Source organism: Rhinolophus sinicus, chromosome 2 (assembly GCF_057876585.1).
Source record: "Rhinolophus sinicus isolate RSI-liver-muscle chromosome 2, RSI-T2T, whole genome shotgun sequence".
Classification (NCBI taxonomy): domain Eukaryota; kingdom Metazoa; phylum Chordata; class Mammalia; order Chiroptera; family Rhinolophidae; genus Rhinolophus; species Rhinolophus sinicus.
Window position 1 is genome coordinate 87,498,672 of NC_142502.1, and position 13,373 is coordinate 87,512,044.

Below are 13,373 nucleotides of genomic sequence, written 5' to 3' on the forward strand. Positions count from 1 at the left end.
GACTATGGGTTGAATGATACTTCTTATCTCCTGCTAATTTGAGTACTACCACTTCAATTTTTTTCTTTTTAATTAGTATAGGAAGTAATTCACTAGAGCAGAGAATAGAAAGCTCAGACAGTGGTCATGGTTCTGTTCTCTGGATCCCTACTTAGGGTAACTAATCTTTCTCTCTGACAGTCTTTTGTGTACTTGAAACAATTACCATGGCTTCCTAAGTTTCCTTTACTACATGCATTTGGTGTCTCTTCAACTACTCTTCGTGCATTCATTTAGTTCCCTCATTATGTTCTTTAATCTCTCTCTTGAAGTTTATCATCTAAAGTTGAACAGTAATTCAGGGGTATGTTGAGACTGTCGTGTCCCGTGTTCTGGACCCAGGGCCACCATGCTGCAGTCCTCCAGTGGGCACCATTCATGTGGCGTTCCATGTAAATGGAGTGCTCCAGGGTCGTGTGATGTGTTAGCCTTGTCTGAATGCTGTGCTCCTTCCAAGAACCTGACAATGCACTATCTTTGGAAACAAAATAGAACAACCTTAGAACTAACTACTGGTAGCTGCCTACTGAGCAATGAGAGGTTTTAGACATACCTCAAGTTCAACACCTTGGGAAACAGAACCCATTGTCTCTGCACATTGTCCAAATATTATCTCTCTCTCTCTCACCCAAACTGGCGTCTCCTATTTCTGAGATTCATCCAGTCCGCTGCCTTTGTTCAGGCCTTCGACATATTTCACCTGGACGATTTCAGTACCCGTCTAACTAGCCTCTCAGCCTCTCGTCTCTCTATTCTAACATCAGTTTGGTCTCCAGAGGGATCTTCTTCATGTCATATCCCTGCCTCAAAACCCTGGAGAGCTTCCCTCTGCAAACTCCTGCATGACAAATATACCCCTTCCCGATTGGACCCACCCTAAGTTTCTAGCTAGTTCCTGCCGTCCCCTTACTGTGCTCCACAGGTTTTATGACTTGGCCCCATACTGTACTACACAACCCTGGTTGCACATTAGAATCACCGGGAGAGCTTTCCAAACTACTGAAACTCATTCCCACCCTGACCTACCGTGTTTCCCCGAAAATAAGACCTAGCCGGACCATCAGCTCTAATGCGTCTTTTGGAGCAAAAATTAATATAAGACCCAGTCTTACTTTAATGTAATATAAGACCGAGTCTTATATAAGATAATATAATACCAGGTATAATATAATATAATACTGGGTCTTATATTAATTTTGCTCCAAAAGACACATCAGAGCTGATGGTCTGGTTAGGTCTTATTTTCAGGGAAACACGGTAACTCTTAGAGGTGAAGCCTGGTCATCAGTATTTGTTAAAAGTTCTCTATGTGATTCTAATGTTCAGCCGGGGAATGAACCACAAGGCTTTTATCAAGCCCTGTACCCACCAACCCTTTGCACAGTTTCCTCCACCTAATTCCATTCTTTCCCTTTTCTGTACAATAAAACTTTGCTATTCTTCAGTACCTCAGTCCCACCTCTTCTCTGAAGGGTTCTCAGACCTCTCCCTTCTCCCAAGAGTTGGTTCTCTCTACCATGTTCTCATAGAGCTTTCTACATTTTTCAGGTACGTGTCAGTTGTGACTTATGGAAGGAAGAAGCCTTATCTTATCCATATTGTACCTCCCAAAGCCTTGCGTAATGCTTAGCATCTCAGCCTGGAGAGATACTAGTTTGAGCCATTGTACAATCATTATGTAGTTACTTGAAATAACAAGATTACAAAGCAACTAACATGGTTGTGGTGATAGTCAAATCTTGCGAGAGTAATTGAATTTTGTTCTATGATAATCTGACAAACTATACCAAGAAAGAACTGTTACGGTGATTGTGTATGGAATGAGTGACCCACTTTATCTTGATTTCAATGGAGTTCTTAATTCTTTCATGAATAGCTTTCTCAGTGATCATCTAGAAAAGCATTGTCCCAGTTATACAATTTAAGTGGACGAGGAAGTAGTAGGCATTAATTATTCAAGAAAGGCTTCTATGATTAATAATTAATAGATGTGAATCATTAGTATCATGCCATTGGAAAAAAAAAAGTGGAGAAGAGCCCACATGCTACTGAAATGTAGGTCATTATTAAGTTTTGGTCACCACAATTCATCAAGAAGATGGAGAAATGTGTGAGGATTCAGAGATGAATGCCAAAGATAATTAAAGGAACGGAAAACAAGTCCTATGAGGAAAGGTGTAATAAAAGCAAGAGAAGGCTGAAAGACACACACTTGATTACTAGTTTCATGTATGTACATACTTTTTGTGAGATATTTTCTTTATATCCACAAAAAACTAAGCATGAAGAAATTAGCTTAAATTAGAATAGGCAAGTTTTGGTTGGACGTTAAGAAATATATTCTAACTGGATTGCAAAATGCAAATCTGGTCGTTATTCTCTACTTAAAAAATATCTTACTTGACTTTTCATTGTCTTTAGGTCAAAACCTACTTTTTAAAAAAAATAAAGCATGTAATTTATTAGCTGACTTTTGACAAATCAAGGATCCAGGGATTTTTAGGAAGATGACATACAACAGTGTTTGGGAATTTTAATTTGTTGGAAAATGAAACTATGTACCGGTATGAGGCAGAAATCATATTGTCTTATCAAAAACAGATGGAAATAGGAAAAAGAAGAAAAAGAAAAAGAGGGGAAAACAAGCAGAGCCCCAAATTGCTTGTGGCCCAAGTGCTTTATGTTGAGACATAGCTTGAATCCCAAATCGTCCACATTACAGTAACCATGAAGTGGAGAGACCATGATGTAAGTTAGTGTTCTGTCTTATGAACAAGTTAATACCAGGTTTTAGTAACTAAATCTACACTTGTATGTTTTAAGTGGAAATAAATCTTTTTGGATATGTATGTGTGTTTTTTTTAATTTCATTCCTCTATGTTTTGAGGATAATTTTTTCAATCTAGAATCATTTCAAACTTACAGGAAAGTTGCAAGAATAGTACAAAGAATACCCATGTACCTTTATCCAGGTTTACCTGTTGTTAACATTTTACCCGATTTGTGTGCTCCTGTTGTCTCTCTCTCTCTCTTTCTCTGTCTCTCCACACACACATGCACACACACATGCATGCAATTTTTATTCTACCCACTTGAGAATAAACTGTATACATCGTGGACCTTAACTGATAAATCCTTCAGAGTGTATTGTCTAAGAACAAGACTATGTTCTTACAGAACCACAGAACAGGCATCAACTTTGTTAAATTTAAAACAAATAGAATGTGTTAATCTGCCATCCCTATTCCAGTTGTTTCTATTGACTCCATAATGTCCTTTTTTATAGTCTTTTCTTCTCCTTTAGTACCGGATCCAGTCAAAGCCTATGTTCTTTCAAAATGGCATCTGAGGCCCTATAAACAAAACTCTAGGGTGATCTCTTTCCAGTTCCAAGCACCCCACCTTCCATTCCACCCCAGATTCAAGCCCCTGTGCCTTAGTTTCTAATCCTTGGAAAGCATCTACTTTTCTCTTTTTTTAAAGACTTGATCTAAGCATGAAAAGTCTATGAAGAAGACTTTCTTACTGCCCTTCTGAGCCTAGATGGAATTGACCCAGCTGGGAGCCCAGGGGCTTTCTCCTTATCCCCTCCCCATGTCCAGTACTCTAGGCATACTTGAAATATCGTAGTGGATATTCATGAGTACATAGCTAGCCCCCCTCCCACCCAGCACCCTCATCCCCTGCTGTGAGATGCTTAAGATCTTTGAGAAAACAGACCAGATTTGATGGGTCTTGGATTCCCCAGACATTGACATAGTGTCTGTCACACAGGAGGTGCTTTATAAATATTTATTAACCATCACTGGAATACTTCACTGTAAAGAGCTTCTGAGGGAAGTTGTGGGGAGTCTGCTCCTGAAGTGCTTGGAAAGGAAGGAAAATGCCCCTCTAACCAGGGGCCTTAACCTGGCTCTAGAGGGAAGGCTGGGCGTGGGGGGAGTGAGTTGGGGAGGGGCGGGGGCGATCTCTTCTAGTTACATGTTAGAGTCTAGTGAAATCAGGCATAACCTTTACATTTCTGATGGTTTATCAAGGTCACACACAGCCCTCACAAGAACATAGACTGGATTTGTTTTTTCATTTTTAATTTCGAACTAATTTTAGACTTCCAGAAAAATTACAAAAATAGAGAGTTTCTAGAAATCCTTTACCCAGCTTCCCCTAATAGTAACATCTTCTCTAACCAAGAAAAATGATCAAAACCAGGAAGTTAGCTTTGGCAGTGCTACTAACTAAACTACAGACCTTATTCAAACATCACCAACTTTTCCACTGATGCCTTTTTTCTGTTCCAGGATCTCACATTCCATTTAGTTTTCACGGCTCCATAATCTGTGACAGTTCTTCAGTCTGTCCTTGGCTTTGTGATCCTGACCCTTTTGAAGAGTATTGGTCAGTGTTTTGTAGCATGTCCCTCATTTCAGGTTTGTCTGATGTTTTCTCATGCGTAGAGAAAGGGCCTGCGTTTTTGACAAGAATACAGCAGAAGTGATGTGCTCTTCTCAGAGCATCCTATCCAGGGTACATGATGTCCTGTGTCTTATTAATAGTGATGTCGAACTTGATCACTTGAAAGGAGGTTTCTGCTGCATTTTTCCCTGTAGAGTTACTATCTTTCCCTTTGAAGTTAATACATATCTTAGAGGTACTTTGAAACTATGCAAATACCTTGTTTCCCCTCAGACTTTCATCCACTAATATTTGAATTCATCAGAGAATCTCGCCTGTAACAAATTTTACTGTGATGTTTGCCTAAGAGTGAATTTCTTATTTCCTTCTTTCCTCCGACATGTATTGATTAGAATTCTTCCGGAAGGAGAAGCTGCATAGACTAGATTTGGATTTAGATACATAATGTCATATCCTTCTAAGCATTATTTTCTGATCTTTTGATTCTTCAGATAATTAGTTTAATAGCTGTATTTTTAAAATATGCCTTTATTATTTTTACGTAAGTTTTTACATTTTGGTAATGTTTATGTAAAGGCATTGCAATCACATAAGTTATTACTACATTTTCTTTATGATAAGCAGGCTGAATGACTTGGTTTTATAAATGAAAAGTCAATGACTTATTAAACAAACGAAAAACACACAACTGAATTACTTTAAAAGGGCACACCCTACATGCAGGCCTTAAAAAAATGATTAGTTCTTTGTTTAACTTCTGCATGCTTGGTAGTAAAAATAATACTGTTGATACCTAGCCACAAAGAGATGATGGAACACATGTAAGCTCTCTACCGTGAGAACTTTAATTTTAGCATTTCTTGGCTTTCATATGTTTACATTGTTAATTTTAGCTGAACTACACAGTATACAGTATATTTAGTGTGGATGCTTGCAGCTCAGCAGTTTTCATTGACCATAGTTGTCATGCAGGGTTTGCCCACAATGGTTAGTCAGCAAAAATGCACTGAATGCTGCTGATTCATTTCTGAGTCAGTGACAAATTCACCTTCTGAGAATGGTATCTCTGGGTTTATGAAAATTGTAAAAGAGCATTATTTAGGTCAGAAGTTGACAACTCTTCTGTAAAGGGTCAGAAAATAAAGACGTTCAGCTTTGTAGGCCCTGTGGTATTTGTCACAACTACTCAGCTCTGCTGTTGTAAGTGTGAAAACAGCCACAGGCCGTCTGCTAGTGAGTGGGCCTGACTGTGTTCCAGTAAAACCAGTAAGAACCGGTGGCAGGCCGGGGGCGTAGTCTGCCGACCCCTGATGTAGACTATAAAAATACACACACTCAAAGTACACGTTAGCCTTTATCCTGGTCTCTGATTTGTCTCTACAGGCAGAAGACTGAGCTTTGAAAATATGTCTTCGGGAGACAGTCCCGTTCTATTGACTACCTTGTGCTGGTGCTGCCACAGAAAAATCTGGTTACACTCCGGGGAGGCCTGCGGCTGCTGCAGGACTGAACCACCTCAGCCCTGAGATGAGTGTCCGGCCTGCGCGGGCACACCATGAATAGATACACAACGATCAAGCAACTAGGGGATGGAACCTACGGTTCCGTCCTACTGGGAAGAAGCATTGAGTCGGGGGAACTGATTGCTATTAAAAAGTAAGTTTTACTCGTCACTCTCATGAGCTCCTCCTCAAGTGTATGTTCTCAACGTGGTTTTAACTCTACCCTCTCCATTCCTTGTCTTTGAGAAATTTCAAACGGGGAGTGCCTGGGAGGCATGGAGAAGGATCTTAGACATGGATTTCTGTGGGTTAGATGGGTGTCCATTCTGGAATGCTCACATGAGAGGTCTTAAACACATTCCCACTTTAGATTTCCTGCTTTGCATCTAGCACTGGTACTTTTGCTCACAGTGTTTTCTTGTATTGCGAGGTAGTAACGAGCAGGTTACTACATGTTGTTGTCCAGGAAAGGAAAGTGAAACTCTGAGAAATTAAGTGACTTCATGTGGGCCACGTGGTAGTCTGACGACTGCTGTCTTGCTCCCGTCCCCCACCCTTCTTGCCCTTTAGAAGCTGAGTCCAGACCCATTGTATTCGTTATCTGTTGCTGTATAGCAATTTACCCTGAGAATTAGTGGTTTAAAACAACTATCTCCCAGTTTCTATGGGTCAGGTGTCTGGGTATGGCTTAGCTGCGTCCTCTGCTGTAGGGTCTCTGATGAGGCGGCAGTCCAGATGTTGGCAGTGCTGGGGTCTCATCTGAAGGCTGGACTGGGGAACGATCTACTTCTAAGCTCATTTACGTGATTGTCAACAGCATTCAGTCCCTTCCCATGTGGGCCTCTGAAAAGACTAGCTCACAACATGGCAACTTGCTTCATCAAGACATGGGAGCCAGAGAGGCAATGAAAAAGTTTTCTCCCAAGATAAAAGTCACGTCTTTTTGCATTTGTAAACTAATCACAGGACTGACATCCTCTCAAATTGCTATATTCTACTTGTTAGAAGCAAGTCATTCAAGGAGAGGGGGTTATACCAGGCTGTGAACACCAGCTTATGGCAGGGGGGTGGGGTCGGGCGGGGTGCGGTGGTGTCTTTGGAGGCCATTTGGAGTCTGCCTGCCACACTCATCTATCTAGTTGCCTTCTCAACATCTCCATTGTGATATCCTATGGACACTTCAAACTCATTTTATCCAAAACTAACTTATATCCAACATATTCTCCTGCTCTTGCTCCCAACCTATTTCTCCTTCAATATTCCCTGTCTTGATAAATGACGCTACCGTCCCCTCAAAACCTGGGAGTCCTCCTGCCATCTCTTTGAATGCCTCACCGTTAGTTAGCTAGTCCTGTCGATTCTAACTACTAAATATTTATCTGACCCACCTACCTCTCTATATTTCCACTGCTAACCTCCCATTTAATCTGTTACCATTTACTACCTCTACTACTAGAATAATTTCCTCTTCAGCATTCCTTGCTTCTATTCTTAACCCCTGTCTATTCCAGTCTGAAGGAATTATTCTAAACACGTGAATCTAATTGTCTAAAACCACTTGAGCCAAATATTCTTTGTGTCCCCCACTGCCCCATCACTGTCCTCTTGTCCCACCTGACTTCAGTGTGGTCTTCCATTTTGTGTCACCACCAGCCTTGCACGGCAAGGACACACGGAAGACTCAAGCAAGGTGCCTTCTATGCAGTTCCTTAGAAGGTCCCCAGCAGTACTGAGCCCCAGTTGTCCACCTTGATATCAGCTCAGCAATGCATCCTTTCATGGATTTCACACCCCTCTGTTCCCAGTTTTCCTGGCTTCCTAGTATCCCCTCCCAAATAAACTACCTGCATCTAAATCCTTGCCTCAGGCTCTGCTTTCAGGGGAACCCAAACTAAGACAGTTTCCAATGTCTTCCTGTCAGTTTTAAGGGCAAGCCCTAATTTTTAACAGGACCAACGAATTGCTGCCTCATTCAGCCCCCGCCTGTTTTCTTCAGCTGTATCTCCTATCACTCCCCCCTGACCTGTTTTGTTCTGGCCACTATGGCCTTTCAGCTTCTTGAACTCCCCAAATACTTTTCTGCCCCAAACCTTCACATGATATTCCCTTTCCCACGCCTACTACCAGACTAAATTCTACTCATCATTCAGGTTTTGGTTAACATACCACTTCACTAGAGGAATGTTCCCTGCTACCCCAGACTAGATTGGGTCGCCTTGAAGTCCACACTCAGTGCCCTGTACGTTTCCTTCCTAGCACTCAGGACAGGAACCGATTAATTACCGGCCTTCCTGCTGTGATGTCAGTTTGAGGGATGTCTCACCCATCATGTATCTCTAGTGCCTGACAAAGCCTCTGCCACATAGGAGGGGCTAAGTAATATTTGGGGCATGAATAAAGGAATTGGTCACTCAACCAGATGACAATGTGACATCAGGGGCAGAGTGTCAGAGTGAGGTGGAGAGATGAAAGTTGGTCTGTTATTAGCCAGCAGTGAGACCTGAGGAAAATCGCGTCCCTTCCGTTGCTGAGTTTCCTCACTTGTCCCATCTATTTTACACAAGACAGTGTGACTGAAGTGCCATGAAAGCTGTCACCTTGAGACTTGGATTTCTGGTTAGCTAATAGAGTTCTCTTTCTCCCCTCAGGCTCTATACCGGGGATTGGCTAACTTTTCCCGTAAAGAGCCAGACAGTAAATATTTTAGGCTTTGCAAGCCATACGGTCCCCATCACAGTGCAACTCAGCTGCTGTCCTGTGAAAGCAGTCGTAGACCGTATATAAACGAATGAGTGTGTTTGTATTCCAGTAAAACTTCATTTATGGAAACTGAAATTTGAATGTCAGGTAATTTTCACATGTCACAGAATATTCTTCTTTTGGATTATTTTTTTCCAACGATTTAAAAATATAAATGCCATCTTAGCTCACGGGCTTTTCCAAAACAGATGGTGGGGTAGAGTTGGCCCATGGGCCATAGTTTGCCAGTCCCTGTGCTGGCGGGTCTAGAACTGTGGTGTCTAACGCTTAGCAAGTAACCATATGTAGCATTCAAATGCAAATTGAATTAAAAATTCAGTGCCTATGTTCTACCAGATACATTCCAAATGCTCAGGAGCCACATGTGTCTAGTGGCTACCATACCGGACAGTACAGAATATTTCCACCCAAACAGAAAATTCTTTTGGACAGCTCTTGTCTAGATAAAATGAGAAGGAGAGATTTCCCTTCAGGGCAAGGTTACCTAGTTAGAGCAAGATAGCAGGCTAGGCCTCTTCTCACTGCCCTGTACCACCTCTGCTGGACAACTTGGTGACATCGGATTGATGATACCGCTAGATTTAAAAATAAATGCTGTTTTGGATAGTATAATATTTAATTAGAAATCGAAACCAACTTTAAACACTTTTCGTTAGGTTCAGAATGACAACATTTTTGAAAAATAAAGTTTAGCCTGTTCCTGGGAATAAGCATACTATTTGTTTCTCTCTTCTCTTTTAGAATGAAAAGAAAGTTTTATTCCTGGGAGGAATGCATGAACCTTCGGGAAGTTAAGGTATTTATTAATACAATAGGGAATAATTTGTGTGTGGTTGATTAAAATAGCTTTATACATGCTTAGATGTATAGTTGATATAGTCATTCTGTTTGGATTGTTTCACTGATGCCAAAAAAGGGGCAAATGATAACATTATGCAGCTAATAGCTCAAAGTAGAAGATTGCTATGTTATTATGTTGGTAAATATACTTTTTTAAAACCTTGATTTATTACTATTAACTAAACCACAGAATTCTTCAGATTTCAGTAGTTTCCCACTAATGTCCTTTTTCTTTCAAATAGTAATGAAATACAAATAACATGAAATTGACCATCTTACCAATTTTTAAGCATACACAGTTAAGTGGGATTAACTACATTCATACTGTTGTACAACCATCACCACCATCTATCTCTAGAACTCTTTTCATCTTGCAAAACTGGAACTCTACCCATGAAACAATAACTCCCTATGACCCCCACCGCCCCAGCCCCTGGCAACCACCATTCTACTTTCTATCTCTATGAATTTGTTCCTCTTGGTACCTCATATAAGTGAAATCATACAGTACAGGCATACCTCGTTTTATTGTAATAGCTCCACAGATATTGCATTTTTTTTACAAATTGAAGGCAATAACCTCAACTTACTTTATCGCAATACTTGCTTTATTTCAGTGGTCTGGAACCAAACCCGCCGTACCTCCGAGGCATGCCTGTATTTGTCTTTTTGTGACTGGCTTATTTCATTTGGCATAATGTCTTCAAGGTCCATCCATGTTGTAGCATGTGTCAGAATTTCCTTTCTTTTTAAGGCAAATCATATTCCATTGGATGGATATTTCACATTTTGCTTATTCATTCATCCAGTGATGGACACTTGGGTTGCTCCCACCTTTTGGCTATTGTGAACCTTACCATTTTGTTAAACTCTTCATTTCTACTGGTTCCTTCTCTTCCATCTATGAATGTTCCTGCCATTGTCTCTAATCAACCTCAGCCCTCTCTCCCCTGGAGCTTCCACCCCTATCTTTTCCTTACCTTATCTTCCAAACTTCTCCCTTTGCCATCATTTCCCCGCCTACCATTGACTTTCCACTTGAGTCAGGCATCTCCCTCTGCAAGCCTACTGAAGCTCCTCCCTAAAAGTCACTGATTGCCATATCTAGGATCATTTTCTCAGGTGCTTTCTTGCTTGCAGTGTTGGGTGCTGTTGACCACTTCTTCCGCTCCCCTCCCAGGGCTGTGTGACTCTGCTTTTGCTGTCCTATGTCTTTCTTGCCTTTTACCAACTCTTCTATGGTTCACCCCTTACATATCGGGGATTTCTTGCATTCTGTTCTGAGCAATTTTTTCTTTGCTCTGACTCTACTCCTGAGTAATGTCATTCGTTCCCCTTGCTTCAGCAGTCTCATCAAATCTTTTACCTTTCTTATATAGTAGACCAGGGGTTGACAAATGCCACATCCTGTTTTTGTAAGTATAATTTTGTTGGAACACAGCCATGTCCATTTGTTTGTATATTGTTTATGGCTGATTTCATCCTACACTGGCAAAGTTGAATCATTGCAACAGAGACCATGTGACATGGAAAGCCTAAAATATTTACTCTGTCCCTTTACAGAAAAATTTACTGACCCCTGCTTCAGGCCCCTCTATCCAACTGCTTACTAGATATCAGTACCTGAATTTTCTAGAATGTCTGTGTCTCCCAACACTCATATTTTCTCCCCCTTCTGTTAATTATCATTTGCCCATTTACCCAGAAACCACAGCTCATTGCAGGAGGCCTGTGTGATCCCACTTTCCACAAGTCCATCCTGTGTGCTGCTGCCAGCAACATCTCCGTGACATTCAGCTGTTCATACACTGCCTACCGTTTATCGAGAGGTTATTATGGGCCAGGTAGCATCCTCAGCACTACCTGATGAGGAAAATGTTAGTGTCATGCCTTTGCTGATGAGAACAACTGAGGCTCAGACTCAGTGACTTGTTTGAGGTAAACACAGTTCTAAGCTGTAAAGCTTGGTTTTAAACCCAAGTTTCTCAGAGTCTTCAGTGGGTATCCACCTGGCATCCAAACAGTGTCTTCCCTGACCACTTCTCCAGTTAAAAGTTTTTCAGATGAGCTTCCTTCAGAACCAAACTGGGACAGTTCTCATCCCTCAGACATAGAGTTTACAATGTCACTCTTACACCCTTACCTGTGAGCGTTTCCCTCCTGACACACCTGTCCCTCACACTGAGTTTGTCGAGGTGTTACTCTTTCTTCAGGTCACATTTTAAATGATCCTAACCCCTGAGGCTTCAGTAATTACTCTGAAACATCCCTGATGTTCTTGTCTCTGCCATTCCTCTGACCCTTAATACAATCCTCCTCATTCTGTTACATGTATTTTGTCATCATGTCCTCGCTTCCTGATTAAGTTGTTTGCCACTTAAGGGCAGACACTGTCTCTTATGCCCAGCGTATCCTCAGGGCCCAGTAGTACATTGTACAGCAGGTCCTCAAATAATATCGTTTCATTGAACGTCTTTTCGTTATGACATTGATGAGATGCCTTGGGGACTTAACTCTTGTTTATTATCAATCCGCCCATGGTAAACTTGGTTTCATTACGTGTCGTTTCACTGCAGTTCTAAGAACCCATCGATGATGCTGTGTGAGCACTTACAGTTTTAATAGTTAAGAATCTTCATTCGTGGAGATAAAGAGTCCCCTTTCGGACTGCTGATCCAGGTTGAGTTTGCTACTTCTGTGTTTCTGCTTTGATATAGCTGTTCTGCCTCTTCTTCTCCTTTGTGAACCTTTCCTGAGCCAAAATACGATGCCCTCTTTAGGGAAATATATCTCTGTACAATGAGTCACATGAAATCCTTCACACAAAGTTGATTGTTTTTATATTAAACTAATACAGACTTTAACTTGCTCAACAAGCCTCACTTAGACACAAGAGCTGTGAGCCACTCTTAGACTTGGGCCAGTAATTCAAGTTCAAAACCCACTTCAGGCTAAGAGCAGAAGGTACCTTGCTCTTTGCCTAGAATTCTCTTCTTGAAAAGCTTTAAAACTGACTTCATTGTCCTCTGAACAAATTTGCTGCTTGTCCACTGGACATCACAGCCATTGCTTGGGATGCATTGTAAGCAAACAAGCAGAAAAGATGGCTGTAGTCCCTGAGAGTCCAGCGAATATTACTTACAAGGTAAGCAATGTCTGTGTTTGTCACTCATGGAGAACCAAGAATCCGACCCAACTAAAAGAAGTCATCAGCCCAGTTGGGTCATTCTAGAAGGATCTGGCCATTTGGCCAAAACAGCTGAGTATTTCCTGCCAGAGAGGCATTTTGGCAAGAGCTCACTTGCCTTTCAAGGAAGAGACTCCAGAAGAGTCTTACGTACTTGATTCTCATTCCCTGGCCATATTCCTCTCTCTTCCCAGCTGCTCGAAGTAATTTGATCGTATTATACATTCTCAAGCTCTGCTTCCTGGGGTAACTTCCTGTTGAGTGTCCTTCCAGATTTGGATCCTTCCCTTCAGATATTGTGTGTGTGTGTTTGTGTGTGTGTTTTAAAAAGGGATGTTCTTTTAAGGAAATTCAAAGATAAAAGAGGGCTTTGCAATTGATTATTACTGGACTCACTTCTCTGTGAAGAAGAGGCTCTTTGAGTTGAAGGGCTCATCCCACTGGCCAGAGTGAGCTTTTGCAGCTTCCTGGAAGGAAGGAGTCTATTGCATTCCCGTCAGCTAGTGAGCCACCCAGCAGTGGGGTGTCTGTGATTGTCGTACATGGACGGAATAGGACTGCTGCTCACTAATACAAAAGCGTACTTGTTACCCATCTCCAGAAAATAGTTTACGCGTGGCTGTCCTCATGTG

The 13,373-nt window shown here is 41.4% G+C and overlaps 2 protein-coding genes across 5 annotated transcripts in view; both read left to right on the forward strand.

The window, feature by feature from the left end:
* LOC141571665 (uncharacterized) overlaps positions 1–5,978 on the forward strand; it is a 21,461-nt gene extending 15,483 nt beyond the window's left edge. For all 3 annotated transcript variants that reach the window (XM_074333085.2, XM_088795658.1, XM_074333083.2), the window contains one exon: positions 5,836–5,978. In XM_074333085.2, the coding sequence (XP_074189186.1) occupies positions 5,859–5,978 (120 nt within the window). In that variant the 5' untranslated portion in view covers positions 5,836–5,858. The remainder of the gene's footprint in view (positions 1–5,835) is intronic.
* Positions 5,971–13,373, forward strand: part of CILK1 (ciliogenesis associated kinase 1) — a 34,670-nt gene continuing 27,267 nt past the window's right edge. For both annotated transcript variants that reach the window (XM_074333078.2, XM_019734666.3), the window contains exons 1-2: positions 5,971–6,108; positions 9,456–9,510. In XM_074333078.2, coding sequence (XP_074189179.1) covers positions 6,008–6,108; positions 9,456–9,510 — 156 coding nt within the window. In that variant the 5' untranslated portion in view covers positions 5,971–6,007. The remainder of the gene's footprint in view (positions 6,109–9,455; positions 9,511–13,373) is intronic.